The sequence below is a fragment of the Nycticebus coucang genome, chromosome 24 (genome assembly GCF_027406575.1).
Source record: "Nycticebus coucang isolate mNycCou1 chromosome 24, mNycCou1.pri, whole genome shotgun sequence".
NCBI lineage: Eukaryota > Metazoa > Chordata > Mammalia > Primates > Lorisidae > Nycticebus > Nycticebus coucang.
In genome coordinates, this window is record NC_069803.1 from 25,906,949 (window position 1) to 25,928,715 (window position 21,767).

Below are 21,767 nucleotides of genomic sequence, written 5' to 3' on the forward strand. Positions count from 1 at the left end.
ACAGTTCAGTAGGTTTCTTCCCAAGCCAGAGGGACTTACTCATTCATCTATTAATCCAACAACTTACGTGGCTGGTCATATGGGGATGAATGGCATATTTCATACCCTCAGAGAACTCAGTGTAACAGATGCATATTCAGATAATTTTCACATGGTCTAGAAAGAGAGAAGTGCGTTTGATTTTATGAGCGTATTTATTAAGGGCACCCAGCCCAGCTTAAGGTGGGTAGGAAATGGGGGAACAATGGCAGAGAAGCCATCCTGGAGGAAGTTACATCTGGGTTGGTTTTTAAAGAACTAGGAGTTTTACCGGCTGAAGAAGGAAGAAAGATGGGTGTGTGAGAATGTTGGGTCGGGGGTGGGGTGGGGTGAGGGATTCTGGTGCTTCAGGGAAAGGGACAGAGTCAGTCATGGTATAGAGGGGATATGGAATGAAGATTTGTATTCTGGCTGCCCCTTTGTTTGGAACACCAATTGGATACCCTTAGAAATGTCAAGTAGGCAGGCATAGGTTGTGCCTACAGTTCCTAGGTGAGGACAGCGTTGGAGACCTAAATTTGGCAGTCCTTGATATATACCTGGTATTACATGATATTTTCATGTGTAAGACTACAGTAAATGAGGTTGTCAGAAGAATGTGTAGTTAGAGAAGGGACCCCAAGACAGAGGCCAGAGAGACAGATCACCGTATTATTTAGAGGGTGATCTGGGAGGAGCCAGCAAAAGAAACTGGGGTGGCTGGAAAATGTACAGTAGGGAGAACCAATAAAGTGTCGAGGAAAAACAAAAGACTCTAAAGAAGGAAGGCATGATCAATGGTTACAAATGATGTTAGGAAGTAGAGGAAGATAGAAACAGAGAAGTGACTATTGGACTTGGTAATGTAGAGATCATTAATGACCTTGACACAGGCCATTTCAATGAAGTGCTGGGGGGCGAGGAGAGAAGGTGGAAGGAGAGACAGGCAAGAGCCACCCTTGACTTTGGGCCAGTGGAGATTCTGCATATTTTGGCCTTTCTTCCTAAGGGCCGTTCAGAAGAGAGGGAGGCAGCTTGTGGTCCTCTGTAGGGGTTGCTCAGGGCCAAAGAGTGCCATCATTTATATTGGGATTCTAGGGTGCACTGACCCCAGTCATGTATTAGATTACATGTATTAGACCCGTCTCGGTACATTCCACAGGCATCTAGCACCCGTGAGGTTCTATACTAGTGATTTTCAACATGTGTGCCGTATCTTAGGAGTGCCATGAAAATTTTAAAGATCACGAATTAAATAATTTTTGAAAGAAGTTCAAAGAAGTATGTTTTTTTTTTCTATTCTTTCTTTCTTTTTAGAGAGTCTCACTTTGTTACCCTCAGTAGGGTGCTATGGCATCACAGCTCACAGCAACCTCCAGCTCTTGGGCTTAGGTGATTCTCTTGCCTCAGCCTCCCTAGCAGCTGGGACTACAGGAGCCTGTCACAACGCTCGGCTATTTTTGTTGTTGTTGCAGTTTTGGCTGGGGCTGGGTTTGAACCCGCCACCCCTAGGTATAGGGGGCCAGCACCCTATTCACTGAGCACAGGCGCCATCCTGTTCTTTCTTTTTTTGATCAACATAATTTAAGAGTGCCTTGGAAGTTTAACTGTAGGTTCAAGTATACTGTGAGATAATAAAGTCGAAAAACACTATTCTATACAATGTTCTTAAACAGCACACAGTCAGTGCTATATGAATTTTTGCTATTAACATCCCAGATTCTAAGCAACCTTTACTGGTTTCTAAGAACAAATCATTTATATAGATGGAGTCATTTTCTGAAGATACAAATCTTAGGTACGGCAACAACTGAAGCACAAAAAAGAAAAATAATTTGCCCATAGGGGTTCCAGTCCCCTAGATCAAGGCTCCGTGAACTCATTCTATTTCTGGTTAAGCTGGAAAGCCCTCACTAGAGAGTCTGGGATTTAACTATTAAACAAGGACAGAGCAAGTGAAAAGGAAAACCGATGGTAAAGCCATATTCAGAGAAATTTTTTTTTTCTTTTGCAGTTTTTGGCCAGGGCTGGGTTTGAACCCAGCACTTCTGGTATATGGGGCCAGCGCCCTACTCCTTGAGCCACAGGTGCTGCCCAAGAGAAATTTATTTATGAAATTCACCAAGGTCAAAGAAAATGCAATACACAGTGCACAAAAAATTTGTACAAACAGCTGAAAGATGACAGATACAGGACTAGATTTTTAGTTTGGGTTGATTCATTGGTAAAATCAGAAATATTCATGTAGAAATGGAGGACCAACGATGCAATGGTGTCACTGTTCCTTGTGGAGGAATTTCAAAAATTGTATTACAATCGAAGTGTTCTGGAAGTCAAAAATAAGATTGAGAAGTGAAAATGATAAGGAGAATGTGTAAATATCTTAAATTCCCCCAGCTTGGTCTCCCAAGTGTTTTCTCTCTACATTCAGCATAGCGTCAAATTCTGAATGTTTCTGCAGGATTTTCATGTGAAAAATGTGGATACCTACCTCATAGGTGTATTGCGGATAGTGAGTTATGTAAAGTGTGTATATAGTAATTGCATCATCTGAACATCTTTCAACCGGTGCACATCTCCTGTTGGCTGGTGACCAACGTTTCCTGTTCATTTTCTCCCGCCTACCTCTCGACTCTAGCGGAGATGCTTTCAATACAAATCTAATAATAATGGCAGCTAACATTTACCGTGTACTCAAATTAAGTCATTTCATCTCTAAAACAATTTCCTGTACCCTCATCACACACGGTCGCAGAGTCGGCAAAAGGCAGCCCGCCTCAGGGCCCCGGGGATTCTACCACCGCCAGCTGGACAGACCTGGGCCACTTCTTTGGGCATGTCCTGCTCATGGCAAACTCAGTTTTTTCTGTTAGCAGCCACTGTTAGTCTTTGCAGTCACCCAGAAAGACTCTAGCCTCGGCTTTGGGCCCACACAAGGTAATTTAACTCACCTAGATGGAACCAGCCCAACTATGTCCTTGTGAGCCCCAAGAACTTCACCTTGGCTGCGCAGAGAGTCTGCACCACTGCCCCTTTACTCCAGGGGCCACTGTGCTAACCCACAGCCTCACTTTCCTAAGGAGCAATGTGGGCATTCTTTTGAAAGATGAGGTTACCCGCGATCTCCTGCAGACGAGCACGGTGAGTGGACAGCCAAGCCCGCCTCAGAGTCCAGGCTAGAGACACCAAGAGGTGAGGACCGGCCGCGGGCAGGGCGGCCACAGTAAGGAGGACCCCGCGCAGCGCAGGCCCGACGGGCCGCGGGGGGCGGAGCCGGAGCGCGGCAGGAAGGGGGCGTGGCCTGGAGCCCGCCCTGCCGCTCCCGCCCCTCACCCTCCGCTCTCCGCCCCAGCCCGGCGGCTCCGCCCCTCGAGTGACGTCACTGGCCAGGCCAGCCGGCGCCATTTTGAAAGTGGAGTCGCCTGCCCCTGCCGCCGTCGGCGCCGTAGCTGTCGTAGCCGCCGCCGCCGCTGGAGAAAGAACACGAGCGGGGAAGCCCCCGAGTGAAATCCACCATCCTGCAGGCCGGTCTGCCCGCCCCTCCTTCCTTCTCACTCGGCCCCCGCCCCCTCCCCCCACAGGTGCCATCCGCCGCCATCCGCCCTTCCTACCCCCCCATCCCCAGGTGAGGGGGGTGAGTTCAGGAAGCAGAGACCCCGAGGAACCCAGCAGGGTCACCATTTGCAGCGCAACATGGCAGGTAAAGGAGAAATCCCTCTTACCCCCTGACAAGGCACCGCTTCCTTCCTCCTCCCTCCATCACCCCCTGGCGACCGCCTGTGCCTCTGGTGGAGCCACGGGGAGCGCCTGGGGTTTCAGGGAATTGGTCCAGTGGGGTGGGTTGGGGGCGGGGAGGGCTCCGGGCAGGCGAGTGGTGGCTGTGAGGTGGAAATGGCTTTGGGAAAACGAGGGCTGGAACCTCGGCATGGGTGGGGGCGGGGTGTGTGCCGGCGCGCGGTGGGGTAAGGCGTGGGTGGGGCGGGCTGGGGGCTAGCGCAGATTTGTCCCTACTGTGGGGCAGCCCGGCCTGGCCTCTCCCACCTCCCCACCCCGCCCTTCGTCTCTCTTTACGGATCTTCCTTCATCTAATTCCTATTTTTCCTCCTGCTGCAAGCCTTCTTGGGTGTATCTACAAATCTATTTTGCACTAAGAACGAAGACCATTTTACAAGTTAAGATACAATGGGGGCATATGTCTATTACCTCCCCCACACTGTGGATGCATATATTTTTGAGACTAGGATTTTGTTTCGAACCATCTCCCTTTTTCTTACCCTTTAGGATCAAAGAGGGCAAGGCCTTTGATACACAGCAAGTTGCATGAAAAACATAATTTAAACTTTGCGTTTTGCATGTTAGCTTTTGTGCAGATGTCCTTTTCCCAAAAGGGTTTCGGTAGAGTTAGTTAAAATAGTTGTGGAGTTCAGTTGATATAAATAGCCAAGGGGAGAGAGATTTAGGTAGAAGCTTGCAAGGGGAGTAGGTGGGGGGACGGAGGGCTGTGGGAGAGAAAACCTCGTTGAAACACATTCAGCAAGGAATGCGTGTGAAGAGAGGAAAGGCAATGTGATTGCTTAGAGGATTTTTTTTCTGTACATTTTGGTGCTGCTGAACATCTTTCATTTAGTAGAATCAGTGCTAGATTTAGATTTAGTTTCTTCCTCCGTGGATCCAGGACATTTTCCCCATTTAACTTCTCAGTACTTTGAGAGTGAAATGGGAACATTCTGAGATTAAACCGATTTTCTGAGCTTTTTCCCCTCGATATTTAGATAAGTCTTTTTAAAGAGTTAACACACTAGGTTGACTTAGGGTTTGCTCTTTGGCCTTGTTGAATAGTGAAATCAGATTAAAATTGTTTTGCACAAGCTGATGACAAATTTAGCAAAATGAATTGTTTGGCAGGTCCTTTGGATTCTGAGGGATAAGGTGAAGGAAGGGGAGGCAGGACAGCTTCCTTTGACAGTCTTCAGGAGCATTCATTTGGGTTTCTTTTCCTCTGTCTGCAGCCAGGGATTTGCTGGTAATGAATGCAAAGAAATGGGTGTTGTGTTTGCTGTGTGTGCGCTTTGATGGTAGAGTTCATATGAATCATTACTCCTCACCCGGCAGTAATGTTCCCGAAGTTTTCTCTTCGTTCTATGTTTCATGGTATAACTTTGTTAATTCTTCTGCAGGCTTTTCATACACTTAAGGGAAACTCTTAACTGTTGGTACTTTTTTTTCTGGTAGGTCTTGCTTAACTGTAAGGCTCTTGCTGTGTATTTGAGGCTAAGGGAAAATGGAAGGAAAGTTTTGAACCAGGTATACAACGAAAATGGTACCAATATGTTTTTAAACATTTCATACGTGGAATCTTTGTTTTTTTTTTTTTTTTCCTTCTTTTTAATGCAATACCAACTACTGGGGTCCTTTTCCAGACTGGTGCTCTTGGTGGTGGTAGTACTAGGCTGTTAGTATCTTGCCAACCATGGATACCATCTCAGTGTTTATGAGTGTAAACATGAACAGAACTCAGTTTTAATTGGTATGTTTTCTTTTTCCAGGAGCTGGAGGAGGGAATGATATTCAGTGGTGTTTTTCTCAGGTGAAAGGAGCAGTAGATGATGATGTAGCAGAAGGTAAGAAAGTGTTAATAATGCAAAATTTGGATCTTTTCAAAATCTTGATTACTGAGGGATTTACTTGAAATTGAGTCTTTTTGTAATTCAAGAACGTTTCGTGTTTATTGTCCAAGAAATGGAAGAACAGTTTTACAAGTTACCTTCTTGAAAAAGTCTTAAATCTTTTTATGCCTTCTTTTATTATTTTTTGTCCTGAATTTAAATGAAAGGCGGTGATGGTATGTATAAAACCATCACAAGAAATCTCTGAGGTTCATATGATAAAGGTTTCCTTGTTATACAAATTCCACATATAAATACATGGTGCTGTATTTTTCATGTTTGTTCAATGTTTTTAGATAATAAAATTGAAATAGCTGCTCCCAACATTTATCTCAGAAGCTTTTTTGACAGCATCTTTTAATTTTATGTGAAGGGTTTTAGCTTCTTTTGAATTTGCCTGCCTTGGGAGCATTGTGTCGATTGTCATATTCTGTGAAGAAATGCTGGCTCAAATTATTCATTTGTATTTCAGAGGTTGATTTAGGTGGATAAAAAAAATATCCATGCTATAAATATCTGTAGCTTAGCTTGTCCTTTGGAGAGCTCATATTCTTGTGCAGTTAGAACTTGTTTGATCAGTTGAAGTGCTCAATCTAATTTTACCCTAGAAATGGTTTGTTAACATATTTCAAAAGTTGATCTAGGCGGAGCATGATGGCTCATTCCTATAATCCTAGCACTTTGGGAGGCCAGAGTGGGAGCGTTGCTTGAGCCCAGGAGTTTGAGATTGCAGTGCGATGTTATGCCACTGCACTCCAGTCTGGGTGACAGAGTGAAACTGTCTCAGCAAAAGAAATGTTCATGTGAAATTTTGAAAATTGAAGGTTTTGCATTCGTTTGAGATGGTCTTAGGTGGTGGAGGCGTTATTTCCCAGAAAGTAGTTGCATTATTTCATTGTTCAGAAATGTTATTTAAGTTTGAATTTTAATAGTATTCTATCTGGAATTGCAGTAGGAATTTTCCAAACAAACTTAGGTAAATTTAAATGTGCGCTTTTGATTTTTAAAATCAAAATTTAGGGCGGCGCCTGTGGCTCAGTCGGTAAGGCGCTGGCCCCATATACCAAGGGTGGCGGGTTCAAACCCGGCCCCGGCCAAATTGCAACCAAAAAATAGCCGGCCGTTGTGGTGGGCGCCTGTAGTCCCAGCTGCTCGGGAAGCTGAGGCAAGGGAATCGCTTAAGCCCAGGAATTGGAGGTTGCTGTGAGCTGTGTGAGGCCACGGCACTCTACTGAGGGCCATAAAGTGAGACTCTGTCTCTACAAAAAAAAAAAATAAATAAAAATAAATAAAATCAAAATTTATAAATTTATAAATTCTAGTGAAAATTTATAAATCTTTCTCTAGATCGTATTGTTCTCATATTAAAATCACATTTCTGACCTGCTGTCTGTAGACTAGTTTGTTTTGAGGAGTTTTTTCAGGTGATGGTAGGATGATGACTTTGTGTTGGGCCAGTCAAGTATGTTTATTTGCTTAAGTCAGTGTCATTCTTTATGAATTGTCTGCTCAGAATGTGGTGAAAACTACGGGAAACCAACTGGCGTAAGTGATACTGGTTGTATTTTACAGAGCTCTCATTTGTTTCTTTTCTGTTGAATCCTCATCTGTTTTTTAGATGAAAAATCAGAAACTTACAGAAGTTAAGAAGCTCCATGATGGTCATACTATAGTGTAAATCAAAGTTTTAAGGTGAAGCCTTAAAAGTGTTTGACTTGTTTGGAGAAATAAATCCTAACCTAAAGGGAGGAGTCTCGTATTACTCATTTTGTAACTGCATTACCTGTTGAATAGTAGGCACTTAAATGTTGGATCTTTAGTTCTGTGCTGTTGTGTAATACTTACCAAGTTAGGAAAGTGTGTGCTGTATATTTGGAAAACATTCTTTGTTTGAATTCCATTTGTCCCCTTTATCAAAGATCTCCTAAAGACTGAGGGTACGCAGGGTCTAAAACATAACCCCTGCCCACGAGGAGCTCTTAGTTTCCTTGTTAAATGTTAGGCAGAAAGACCATGTAGATTTTATTTAATCATAAGTTGATGTTCCATACTGACCATCACTTAGCCAACTGAACCAAATGATAACTTGTGATGTACAGTATGTCGTCAATTAATGTCAGTAGATTCTTGATGAAAACTTTGACTTTAAGTGAAACTGATACATAACAAACCGATTTTTTCCTTATCAATGTTACAATGAATGGTATTGAACAAAGCGACTTAAAAGTCTCAATTTTCAAGGACCTAGTGATGATGTTATAAATTATAATTGTCTCCTAATACTTAGCAGCTGCATTTTCGTACTAGTTCATTAATAATTTTCTTTTGTGGTTGTTAAATACTACTTATACAGCACATTCCCAACATCTTAAAATGCCAAGGCTTAGTATGCACATTTTAAATGCACATTTTAGTAAAAACATGACATGTTCTAGTACCTATGTTTGTACAAATGTATTAAGGGTAAAAAGCATCCAATTTTCAAATTATACCACTTTAATTTGGGCATTTTTGCGTATTGTAGTTTGCATATTATAGTATATTTATTTTGCTAAGGGAAGATTTGCTATTCTGAAGTGAAATAAGATTTTTGATATAGTTTTCTCACTAAATTTAGACTATATTCAGGATGTCCATAAAGTTTGTGTGCAGTTTACTAATGTTAAGCTATTTTAAATTGCACGTGAACTTTATGGCCATTCTGTATAATCTTTAAACAGGGTACATCTAATAACTCAGCCTTGAGTTTGCCTGTTTTCTGTTAACCATACATCTCCAAAGGCTTCAGATTATCTCCCTCTGCATGTAGTCAGCTGCCAAGGTACACCAATTTTACTTTAGTAGTACCTAAATCTTCTCCATACCCACTTTCATTTTTGTGCAGATTTGCATTGTTTGCCATCTGGTTGCAATAATGTCCTAAATCAGTGGCTCTCAACCTTCCTAGTGCTGCGAACCTTTAATACAGTTCCTCATGTTGTGGTGACCCTTAACCATAACAATTATTTTTGTTGCTACTTCATAACTCTTAATTTTGCTACTGTTATGAATTGTAATGTAAATATCTGATATGCAGGATGTTTTTAGGCAACCCCTGTGAAAGGGTCGTTCGACCCCCAAAGGGGCCATGACCCACACACAGGTTGAGAACCACTGTCCTAAATTATTCCCTACTTCTTCATCCTGTATTTTGGTTCTAAATTAATCTTAAATGGAATTCTAATTTTGTTTTTTTCCTGAGAAATTTTCCATGGATCACACTATATCCACAGCCTTTTTCCAATATGGTCTGTATTTCTCTAAGTTTATTTGCCATTGTGGTAAATGATCCAGCTAAATGGATACGTTCTATACTTTTTTATTTAGGGGTCTTTGTTTTACTATTCCCACCTTGGAATGCCTTTCAATCCTCTCACAGTTCTTTTACCAGAATCCCGCTCATCCTTTGAGTCATAAATACTTATTTAAATCTTCGTTTGTTATGTAGATAGCATATTTAGTACCCCAAATTTCTTCTGTTAATACTGTAAGCTTAGTGCAGAACTAATTTATCTTTGTGCATTCTGTAGGACATCCTATGTAAGCTTCTCTGTAAAGAACAATGCCTGGCACATAGTAGGTATTGAATATTTGTTGAATGAAGAAATATAAATGTTACGGTTTTTAGGTTTTGAAAGTGCGAGAGAACTGGCGAAAAATAGGGTGATAGAGATGTCCTTCTGGCTATCACGGATTTATTTGGCAAGCTTTTTATAATTGAATTAAGAAGTGAGGTTTTTCTATTTTGTATTTTGTGAGGCCCTGGGTTTTTACCCTAGCTCCAACGCAAACTGTATCACTTTGATTAAGTCCTTCTTGGGGTTGCTGTGTATTTAGCAATAAAATGACAAGACTGGATTAGGTGATTTCTGCTGTTTCTTCTACTCTGCTCTTGTTGATTTCCAAAGCTGTCTTAGAAGGGAACAGCCCAACATTATTACCACTGGTAAATTGTTTGAGATCCTGGAGTCTTTAGAGGCCTTAATTTAAGAATGAATCATTAGTGGCCTAAGTTACTCAAGGCTTACAGTTTTTCCTTTAATACATTACAGAGCTAAGACAGAACTTAACATTTGACCGGATACTCTCTTGTCTTTTGGGCCATGTAGGCCCTTTCAAGGCCTTGACACCCTATATTGGGATACTTAGTCTATACACAGGTCTTCTTTAGACCGCCTAAGTCATTTGCCTCTGGAGAGATACTAAAAGCTCCATCACTTCAAGGTTCTCACATCAAACATTTTTCATGTTAGTCTTTGTGGTAGTGATAGCAACATACCATATTCTATACTCTTTAAATTTTTCCTTTATTGACAAGTTTCTGTCCTGAGACAGTAGGTGTGAGCACAGACTTGGATTCCAGGCTACATGATTTGAATCCAACTTAGTCACTTACTACTAGTGTGAGCTTGGGCAAGTTAATCCATCTCTTTGTGCCTCTTTTCCCCTCTATTAAATGAAAGTAACAGTAAGACTGTCTCATAGTGTTGTTTGGTAATTAAATGGGTTTATACACATTGAATGGTACCTGCCACGTAAGAAGAGTCTTATAAGGATTTAGGCATTATTATTTTAATATTTATAGCAAGTAAGGGAGAGATATGAGGAAACTGGGGAATTATCTTTAAAGGATACTAAATACTTCTTAGCCAAAGTGAAAGAATAGTATGGATATGTATTTTATATATATCTTTGATTCCACTAATAATAAATTTCAAAAAACAGTGAAAACTAAGCTATAGTGCCAGGCCCTGTGGCTCATGCCTGTAAACCAAGCACTTTTTGGAGAGGCTGAGGTGGGAGCTCAGTATTTGAGACCAGCCTGGGTAACATAGTGAGTGGTGGTGAGTGCCTGTAGTCTCAGCTCCTTGGGAGGCTAAGCTGGGAGAAGGATTGCTTAAACCCAGAAGTTTGAGGTTATGGTGAACTATGAAAAAAAATAATTTTTGGGGGGCTTGTGGGAGTAAATTATTATTATTATTATTATTATTATTATTTTTGGATTTTGGCTGGGGCTAGGTTTAAACCCGCCACCTCTGGCATATGGGACCGGTGCCCTACTCCTTGAGCCACAGGCACCGCCGGGAGTAAATTATTAAAAGTTCAAATACATGTGGATAATCTGAAGTGTATAATATTTGGTTAAAGTATGGAACAACTAAGACCATTCAAGATAGTTACTTTATGTTAAGGCAGATTTTCATTTAATAACTTTTAAATATTAAGTAATTTTAAATACCGTGTATTAGATATTTAATCTTTCATTTTGATGTAAATGTAATTTTCTTCATCTTTATATTTGACAGTATTAAACTTTGTTTTACAGGAAATTATTTTAGAATATGATTTTATTACGTGGAACCTTACTATGTATTTTAGGAAAGTTGGATCCAAATGCATTATGTCTTTTCAGTTCTTTGCTTCCTGTTTCTTTTTGGTGGGACTTAGTCTTGTGGACTGGTTCTTGGAAAATATTTTTTAAATGGTGAAGTCTAAATACACCCCAAATAAGGACATTTAAGTAAACTTTTGAGATCCAAATCATCCTTCGGGTATCACACAGACAAAATTTAATGGTTTTTAATGTATTTCATATGTTTAATGTTATAAACAGAATTCAAAATTGTTTCTCGTTTGTGTTTCTTAGAATGGTAAACATGTTAAGATTTAGCCACTAAGATAGTAGAAAAAATACTAGAACCCTATTGTTTTGCAAGTTTCAAAATAATGGTACATCATTTATAGTCCAAAACCTAGTGATCTGTGGCAGAGGTCTTATTTAACACTCTTACTTTATGACATGTGACACTCCTTTTTGTTTTTTTGGTTTTTTTTTGTTTTTGGAGACAGAGTCTCTTCCCTATGTTGCCCTCGGTGGAGTGCTGTGGTGTCACAGCTCACAGCAACCTCAAACTCTTGGGCTTACGTGATTGTCTTGCCTCAGTCTCCCAAGTAGCTGGGACTACAGGTGTGTGCCACAACTCTCAGCTACTTTTTTGTTATTGTTGTTTAGCAGGCCCTGGCTGGATTTGAACCCACCAGCTCTGGTGTGTCTGTGGGCGCTGTGGCCGCTGAGCTACAGGTAGTGAGCCTACACTCCTTTTTCTTAACACTAGCATTAGTACTGACTGAAGTCTAGTAGACCTCACTCAAAGGAGTAGTGTAAATTTGCCATTAAATAACATGAATGACAGTATTTATCTAGTATTAAGACAGTTTTTTTTGGTCTTATTTTTAGTATTTAAAATACTAAGTTTTTTCTCATTCCTTTATTGATTAAAAAACTAAGAGCTGACATTTTTATCTTGTTATTAAAATAAGCCAAAAATTAAACTTGGGTGTTTCTTAGTACTCTTTAATAGTGAATGTAGAAATGTCTCTCTACATTTTTTTTTTTTGTAGAGACAGAGTCTTACTTTATCACCCTTGGTAGAGTACCATGGCATCACACAGCTCACAGCAACCTCCAGCTCTTGGGCTTGGGCGATTCTTTTGCCTCAGCTTCCTGAGTAGCTGGGAGTACAGGTACCCACCACAACGCCTGGCTATTTTTTTGTTGCAGCTTGGCCGGGGCTGGGTTTGAACCCGCCACCCTTGGTATATGGGGCTGGCACCCTACCCACTGAGCCACAGGTGCCACCCAATACTGAACTAAATTTTAAAATAAAGTCAAGTCCCTGAAAATTGTGGAATAAGCAGAATGAGGGATAGTTTGAAGCAAAAATTTGTTTAATCAATGAAGAATTTACCATATTATGTATTTGTACGTGTATATTTGCCTAGTTTATCTTAAAAATTGAGTTATAGGGGCGGCGCCTGTGGCTCAGTGAGTAGGGTGCCGGCCCCATATGCTGAGGGTGGCGGGTTCAAACCCGGCCCCGGCCAAACTGCAACCAAAAAATAGCCGGGCGTTGTGGCGGGCGCCTGTAGTCCCAGCTACTCGGGAGGCTGAGGCAAGAGAATCGTGTAAGCCCAAGAGTTAGAGGTTGCTGTGAGCCGTGTGACGCCAAGGCACTCTACCCGAGGGCGGTACAGTGAGACTCTGTCTCTACAAAAAAAAAAAAAAAAAAATTGAGTTATAGGAAGACAGGTATACTATATTTATACTGTTAAATAGGAAAATGGAAGGATTGGAGATAGCTATATTAGTTAATATCCTCAACTATAATCTCTGCCCTTCTAATTAAGCAAGGATCCACAAGTTGTTTCACTGGTAGATGAGAAGTAAAGACCTTTATACACATTAGGTTTTCTATAAATAAACTGCTATATAGTCAATATAAGAGAGAGATGGCTTGGTCATCTTAAGGGATCACAGCAACTAGCATTTTTTGAGTGCTTAACTACCCTGTTTCCCCGAAAATAAGACATCCTCCGAAAATAAGACCTACTTACAGGAAAGATAAAACATCCCCTGAAAATAAGACCTAGCGCATCTTTGGGAGCACACCTTAAAATAAGACACTGTCTTATTTTCGAGGAAACGGTATGTATCAGGCCCTGTTTAGCTGCTTTAGATATACTAATTTCTCTTCTCAAAATCCCTTTGAAATAAGTTGGCTTTGTTGAGAAGGTTAATTTATTAACCATATCATCTTGAGAAGAGAGTGAAGCTGGAATTTTTACCTCAAACCTTTGATTTTCCTTATGTGGTTTTGTTTATTTCAAAACGTGATCTTTTAGTTCAGGTGTTTATAACAAGATTTATTTGTAATGCCTAATAGATGATTTTGTTTTGAAGTGGTATATTTAAATTTAATTTGGAGATTGAATTTTCTGCTGAGGGCATTCTTAAATTGAGACATGACTATAGATGAGTTATAGGGCTGGGGAACCTTTTGAAGTTACATGTAAAATTGTATTGGTGTACAGTCACATATGTGCGTTTTATGTGCGTTTTTCTGGTCAGGGTCCATAACCAATGTCAAAGCTGACAACCACTTAATCCAGTGGTTCCCAAAGTGTGGTCTGGCAACCTCTGATTTCATTCAGAAGGTCTGTGAAGTTGAAACTGTTTTCATAATACTGAGATGGTGTTTGCCTTCTTCGTTGTGTTGGCATTTACAGCAGCAGTGCAAGAGCCACGTGAGTATGTCTGCTGGAGCCTTAGCATGGATCAGGCAGTCGTTTTTTTAAAACGCCAGTTTTAGTTAAGAATGTTCTTGATGAAGCAGTAAGAATATTAATTTTTTTAAATCTCTACTTGAATATGTCTGTTAAAACATACCGTGCTACAAAATGAAAGGTACACCTTACAGTCTTTCTGTGAAGGAGCCAAGTGCAGTGGTTGGTTGCAGGACCAGCATGGGTTTTAAACATTTGGGTTTTAAGCTAACTGCTCTTTTCATGGGACATCATATTTATTTGTAAGAACTACTGACAAGCTATGATTATTCAGACTTAGATATTCGGTGGACATTTTCTCAAATGAGCAGTGAACCTGTTGCGTCTATGGACAGTATTTTTTGCCCGTGATGAAACTTGAGCTTTCACGCAGAAATCAGAATTTTGGAGAGCATGTATCTGCCATTGGGAGCTTGACAACTTCCCAGTAATTAAGAGACTTGATAAATGAAGTCAGTGGTAATATTCATAAATGTGACTTTTGATACTATGTAATGAAATGTGTCAGTATTTGAAAAAGCTGCATAACTCAGTGAATTGGTCTTTTACAAATGACCAAAACACATGATGTTAGACAATCATGCATCAGTAAAAATGCAAGCTCTAGACCATTGAATTTTAATATAATAGATTACTATGCTTTCAGATTCCATAAACTTTTCAGAAACTACCGCTTGTGGAGTTTTGGTGTAATATCAAAGAGATAACCCATAAAACACCTAAATATTCCTCCCTCTCCAACTACATATCTGAATGAGGCTAGATTTTCTTCGTATTAGTTAACTAGATACAACATTGTGTATGTTGAATACAAAAGAAAAGAGGATCTTAATTCTTTCAGGGCAGATAACAAAGAGATTTGGAACAATATAAAAGCAATCCTATCTTCTCACTAATTTGGGGAAGAGGGTAATAGTCCTTTTTTCATAATAGCTTTAATGTGTAAGGTTTATTACTATTTTATAATGACTAAAACTTAAAATTTTAAAGGTCTTACATGTTCTTTGATTTTAAGAGCAGAAGGGGATCCAGCCATTCAAAAAAATTGACAATTGTTGTTCTAATGCTTTAAAAGTCTCACGAGCCACAAGAGTATGCATGAATGTCTGTAAAGCTTTCCTATAAAAGTGGCTTCTGCGTCTTGAGATTGTTCTAGCCTGCTCTTCTGTTCTTTAGATACCACATTAGATCTGCCTTAAGCTCTTTCATCTGGTGATCTTGGTGGAGAAAGGGTGCCTTCAGGACTTTAAAGTATCTATTTTTAAACTTACCTCTCCCTTACAGAGATTAAATACCGGTAAACATATTTGCCAAACTAATTTAGCCCTTAAAGTTCTTAAGGGCTTTCCCTACATTGTCTCTGCTGTCAAGTTATTGGTAATTCCTAATGTAGAATTACTGAAATCCTCAGAGCCTGTGTTAGTGCCATTTCTTATTTCTGCTGGCTGCTTGGTCAGTAGAAATAAGTTGGTGACCTTGACATTGTGTTTTATTTTGAGCCCAACATGTAGCTCAATGTGTTGTCTTTTCTTGGAAGAAAGGCGTAAAGTTGGCCTGGTAACCATCTATTTCCCAACTTTCTACTAAAGGGAGGAAGGGGAGAAGAAACAGTGATTTTCTGCAAATCCCATTTTAGAAGAGTTGCTGAGTTTCCCATTGAAAAAAATGCGCTGTCAACTCTTTATTGCTTACTGTTTTCAGTGTTTTTGTGGCTCATATTTTTCTACTTTTAAAACAATTTGTGAAAGTATGTAGGACTTTAAACTAGCTGTAGCAGTTTTCTATCCAGATTTAAACATTGGGTATATTAAAAAAGAAATTCAGCTAATGAAAAAAATTAGTATGAATATTTTCAGTTAATATTAGCAGTAGTTAATGAAAACTTCATATGGATCCTTGCTTTTGGTATGTGTAGACTCCTTGGCAAATCATTATTGAATACTTCTATATGGCACGATGCCAAGGGTTATGTTCTTGTACCTTCAGTTTCTAGTTTTAGATCCTTTCTGAATGTTCAAATATCAAGTGAGATTTCGTCTTCTGAAGTCTTTGATGTGTTTTATCCAGTTCACAGGGTTTAAGAACAAATAACCCAGTTTAGGAACCTCTGCTTTAATCTATGAATTTTGGATATTTTATATGGCAATGATGTATTTTAGGCTATTAAGAGGATGTTCTTTCTTAAGAATCCTCTTATCATTTATTCCTGATACAGTATTAGAGGGGTAAATCTTCTTGGAGATAATGGACTTGACAGATTTAGTGTATTTCCATCTATTTTTTTCCCTTTTTTTTTTTAAATTAAAAACTATCTCTCATGGATAAAAATACTAGAGGGATATTTGTGATTTTTGAACCAGTTTCTTTTATACTTCATTTAGAGAGAACTTAAATAATTCTTCTGTAGCGTATATTAAGAGAGAAACCAGAGTAGGTAAAGGGGATTGGTGACAAAATGTTAAAATTTTCTAAAGACCTAGAACAACATTAGATCTGGAACAGGGCTACTTTTGAGAACCTGCCTTTGCAGTTCACTGTAGGTCTGCTCTATGTAAAAGTAGATTTCTGGTGGGGTGTTCTCTAGCTTACCACAAGGTAAGACCTAATGGGCCTAGACTAGATGAGTTTCTAAGGTAGCATAAAAGGAATCCACTCTATTGGCTAAAAGAGTGGGAAGGCTCTATTTCAAGAGGAAACAGGCTATTGTAGGCAATAAGTAGTCCTTTTTTTTTTGAGGGACAGAATCTCAAGCTATCACCCTGGGTAGAGTGCCATGGCATCACAGCTCATAGCAACCTCAAACTCTTGGGCTTAAACTATTCTCTTGCCTCAGCCTCCCGAGTAGCTGGCTATAGGCGCCCGCCACAATGCTCTCATGTATGTGGTGGGTGCCCTAACCACTGAGTTAGGGGCACCGCCAAGCAATAAAATGGCTCAGCTGGGGATGGCAGCATGCAGAAATGGTTGTTAAAGGAATTGGTAGTAGCAAAGGGATTACTTGTTCCAATCTTTCAACCCCTTGATATAAAAAGAGAATTATTAATTTGTCTCTAGCAGCAGAACCAATTTTTTTTGTGAAATTTTTAGCTCCTTAATGTTTTATGCATTTTATTATCAAAACATAAAATGTATCATCTTAGCTAATTTGTGTACAGTTCAGTAATGTGAACTGTATTTGTATTGTTATGAAACATATCTGTAGAATTTTTTCATCTTGCAAAACTGAAACTACTCATTAAACAACTCCCTCCCCCTCCCTTCAGCTCATATAAGTGGAATCGTGCAATATTTTTGTGATTGGCTTATTTCACAACATGTCTTCAAAGTTCATCCCTGTTGTAGCATATGACAGGATTTCCTTTCTTTTTAAGGTTGAATAATATTCCATTGTTTGTACATATATACTGCGTTTTGTTTATTCATCCTTTGATGGACATTTTGGTTATTTCCACCTTTTAGCTCTTGTGAGCTAATCTTATATACAGCTGGGGGTTTGTGGGAAGAAACAGCTAAGTACTTTCTACAATTAATTGGGGCTTGTTTGAGATAGAACATGAAATATCAGATTAGAGGATATTAAAGAATAAAGATTAGTGTAATTTAATTTTTTAAAAAATACTATTTGAATAAGTCTTAATCTCTCATGGGGACGAGGATAGAGCCTAAGGTGAGACTTCAGTTTTTCAGCTGCAAGTCAACAAGTGTATGTTGAGTCGCTTGTGCTGTGGAGAAGGTGAAGGAAATAGAAGACATAGTTCTTTCATTTTTGGTATATTAAAGGCCAGTTTTATTGAAATGAACTTTTCCTGCACTTTGGTTTTTTGACTGTTTATGGTTCTGTGAGAGCCTTGCCTAGTTCATGCAAAAATTTTATAAGCAATGCTGGAATCTGAATAGTAAATTATTTTTTTCTCTCCCAAGTTGACCTACTGCTCGATGTTGAAATGCGGTTGTTAGTACAAATACTTAGTTGTTTTGGGGGGTTAAATGAAAGAATCACATATCTCAAGTCTAATGCCAGACATGTGTCTTTCAGTGCTTTTAATGGTTGTGAATTGAAATTTATTAATGAGTATACCAAGTGAAGGTTATGGTAGCCTACAACCTTAACCTTCATTTTAATAGTATGACAGTTCCTTACAAAATAGATTTACTTTATGAGTCAGCAATTCTGCTCCTAGATACATGTCTCAGAGAATTGAAAACCTATTTTATTAGTTAGGTTTAAAATTTTTTTTTTTTTTTTGTAGAGACAGAGTCTCACTTTATGGCCCTCAGTAGAGTGCCGTGGCATCACACAGCTCACAGCAACCTCCAACTCTTGGGCTTAAGCAATTCTCTTGCCTCAGCCTCCCGAGTAGCTGGGACTACAGGTGCCCACCACAACGCCCAGCTATTTTTTGGTTGCAGTTCAGCCGGGGCTGGGTTTGAACCCACCATCCTCGGTATATGGGGCCGGCGCCTTACCGACTGAGCCACAGGCGCCGCCCAGGTTTAAAAATTTTAATACACAGCAGTAAATGAAGAGTTCTGCAGCAAACGTATGTCTCCTTATCCCATTCTCCCAGTTTCTCTTATATGTCCCCTCACAGATGTCATCACAAGTTTCTTGTTGTTGCAGTTTGGCCAGCGCCTGGTTCGAACTCAGACATGTATATGGGGCCAGCGCCCTACTCACTGAGCCACAGGCGCCACCCCCATCACAAATTTCTTATATTCTAGAAGAATTTTACTTTGTATTTGCATGTTTTTTAGACTTTTTTTCCTAGTTGAATCTGATTGTTCTGATAGTTTGTGAATGACCATGTCAAGTTAGTTAGGACTACACTAGATTACAGAGTAGGTTAGTTTCTGAAAACCTAGTATGTTTTTCCACCTGTTTAGTAAACATATAGACCCTTCTGGTCACATATCTATCATCTAACTTTCAACCTAATTTCTTGGAAGTTTGTTAACATTGTTTAAATGACATGAAAATGTCATGGTTTGGACGGCGCCTGTGGGTCAAAGGAGTAGGGTGCAGGCCCCATATACCAGAGGTGGCGGGTTCAAACCCAGCCCCGGCCAAAAACTGCAAAAAACAAACCAAAAAAAAGGTCATGATTTTTGTATATTGTTCAGGTTGACGAGAATAAAGCTTCGTTCAATTTTTGCTATATAGATATTTTTAATCTTAATATGTTTTATTAAAGGAAAATAACTTTCTGGTTATAGGCATAAAATATCTGATAAATTTTTAAAATAAATGCTTAAGAAACTGAGCTAACTGCCTGTCTGTGTGATTGCTTTACATTTGTTATCTTATTTAATCCTCCCCACCAGGCTCTGAGGATAAATTATTTTCATTTTATAGATGGGGAAATTGAGGCTTACGTAAAGTAACATGTCCACAGTTAGTAAGTGGGGGAATCGGGTTGAACTTGGGTTCTTCTGACTTAAATGCCCAAAGTATTTGAGGGATTGGTTCCAGACCACTGTAACAGACCCCCTCAACTGTAATAAACATTGCGATAAAGTCACGTTTTTGTTTCCCAGTGCATAGAACAGTTAAAGTTACACATCAAAGTGTGCATTAACATTTTATCTAAAAAAAAATTTTTACATGTTGAAAATGCTAATGAACCTTCAGCAGGTTGTGATCTTTTTGGAGGGTCTTGCCTTGATGTTGGTGGTGCTGACTGATGAGGGTTGTGGTTACTGAAGATTGGGTTACTGTGGCAACTTCTTTTTTTTTTTAATTTGGCCGGGGCTGGGTTTGAACCCGCCACCTCCGGCATATGGGACCGGCGCCCTACCCGCTGAGCCACAGGCGCCACCCACTGTGGCAACTTCTTAAAATGACTGTAGTGAAGTGTCTTGCATCAATTGACTCGCATGAATAATTTCTCTGTAGCTTGTGGTGCTATTTGACAGCATTTTACTCACCGTAGGACTGTGAGTCAGTTCTCTCAAACCTTGCTCCTGTTTTTCAACTAAGTTTATGTAACATTCTAGATTTTGTTCGCTTCATTTCAACAATATTCATAGCATCTTCACCAGTAGTAGATTCCATCTCAAGGAACCACTTTATTTGCTTATCCATAAGAGGCACCTCCTCATCCAGATTGTACAATTCAGTCATATCTTCAGGCCCCACCTGTATGGGGTGTCCCAAAGGTTGTCATACATACATAGGGTAAATAAAGTGGTAGCTGAATGTACCCTTATTTATAAAGTATTCGTCACAAAGTGTTTGTAAAATTTTTCTCTATATGTTATATGTAAATATTAAAAATAATTAAAAATATAAAATCGGAGTTTTGTTAATTTCCCTTTACATGGAGACCCTTGGGACAGCCTGTCGTTCTCTTGCTGTTTCTACCACATCTGCAGTTACTTCTTCACTGAAGTCTTGAACTCCTCAAAGTTATCTATAAGCATCAACTTCTTCCAAACTCCGGTTATAGTTGATGTTTTGACCGCCTCCCATAAGTTATAAATGTTCTTAATTGTATCTAGAATGGTGAATTCTTCACAGAAGAATTAGTTAAGTGGGGGAGTCTGGGGTTGAACTTGGGTTCTTCTGACTTCAAAGCCCACAGTATTGAAGGACTGGCTTTGCTCAGATCCCACAGAGTTGTCATCAGCTATGGGAGCTATGGCTTTAGGAACTATATTTCTTTAGGTCTTGAAAGTCAGAATTACTGTTACTCCTTGATCCATGGGCTGCAGAATGGTGGTTGTATTAGAAGGCATAAAAACAACATTAATTGCCATGTACATCTTCATCAGAGTTCTTGGTGACTAGGCGAATTGTCAGTGAGTAGCAATATTTTAAAAGGCATCTTTTTTTCTCGTCAGTAGGTCTCAGCAGTGGGCTTACATAATCAGTAAACCTGTGTGCTATCACCTAGGCTCTGTTACTCTATTTCTAGAGTATAGACCAAGTAGATTTAGCCCAATTTTTTTTTTTTTTTTTTTTTGTAGAGACAGAGTCTCACTTTATGGCCCTCAGTAGAGTGCCATGGCATCACCCAGCTCACAGCAACCTCCAACTCCTGGACTTAAGCGATTCTCTTGCCTCAGCCTCCCCGCCACAACGCCCTGCTATTTTTTGGTTGCAGTTTAGCCGGGGCCGGGTTTGAACCTGCCACCCTCGGTATATGGGGCCGGCGCCTTACCGACTGAGCCACAGGCGCCGCCCGATTTAGCCCAGTTCTTGCGGGTCCTGCGCTTCAACTTAAAAGTCACCACCTTCATTAGCCCTTAAGAGAGAGAGTCAGCCTTGCCTTTGAAATCAGGCATTGGTTGCTCTTGTTAACGCGTCTAGTAGTTGCATCTTCTTTCAGTGTAAGGCTGTTTTCATTTACATTGAAATGGTTTTTGGTGTAGCCATCTTCCTCAGTGATCTGAGCAAGATCTTCTAGATAATGTGCTGTAGTTTCTACATCAGCCTTATGCGTTCTTTTATCTTTTATGTTACCGAGACACCTTCCCATAAACTTCATGAACCCACCTCAGCTAGCTTTAAACTTCTCTTCTGCAGCTTTCTCATCTTTCAGCCTTTGCAGAATTGAAGAAAGGTAGGATGTTGCACTGGATTTGCCTTCAGGGAATGTCATGGCTGGTTTGATCTTCTATCTGGACACTTATCCCTATCAGCAATAAGACTGATCATTCTTGTGTTTAGTGGAGTAGCACTTTTTATTTCTTTCAAGAACATTTCTTTTGCGTTCACAACTTGGCTCCTTGTTGGTGCAAGAGGCCTAGCGTTCAGCCTGTTTTGGCTTTCAAAATGCCTTCCTCACTAAGCTGATCATTTCTGACTTCTGATTTAAAATGAGAGATGTATCACTCTTTTCACTTGAACAGTTATGAGGCCATTGTAGGGTTATCAGTTGGCTTTAGTTTCAGTAATGTGTCTCAGGGAATATGGAGGCC

At 39.9% G+C, this 21,767-nt stretch overlaps 1 protein-coding gene across 4 annotated transcripts in view; it reads left to right on the forward strand.

Annotated features, from left to right (window-relative positions):
* The first annotated feature begins 3,396 nt into the window (after window positions 1-3,396).
* PPP2R2A (protein phosphatase 2 regulatory subunit Balpha) overlaps window positions 3,397-21,767 on the forward strand; it is an 85,870-nt gene continuing 67,499 nt past the window's right edge. For 2 of the 4 annotated variants that reach the window (XM_053578388.1, XM_053578389.1), the window contains exons 1-2: window positions 3,397-3,718; window positions 5,565-5,639. In XM_053578388.1, coding sequence (XP_053434363.1) covers window positions 3,712-3,718; window positions 5,565-5,639 — 82 coding nt within the window. In that variant the 5' untranslated portion in view covers window positions 3,397-3,711. Of the gene's footprint in view, window positions 3,719-5,564; window positions 5,640-21,767 lie in introns of those variants that run through there. The other 2 variants (XM_053578392.1, XM_053578391.1) reach the window with 2 other exon arrangements.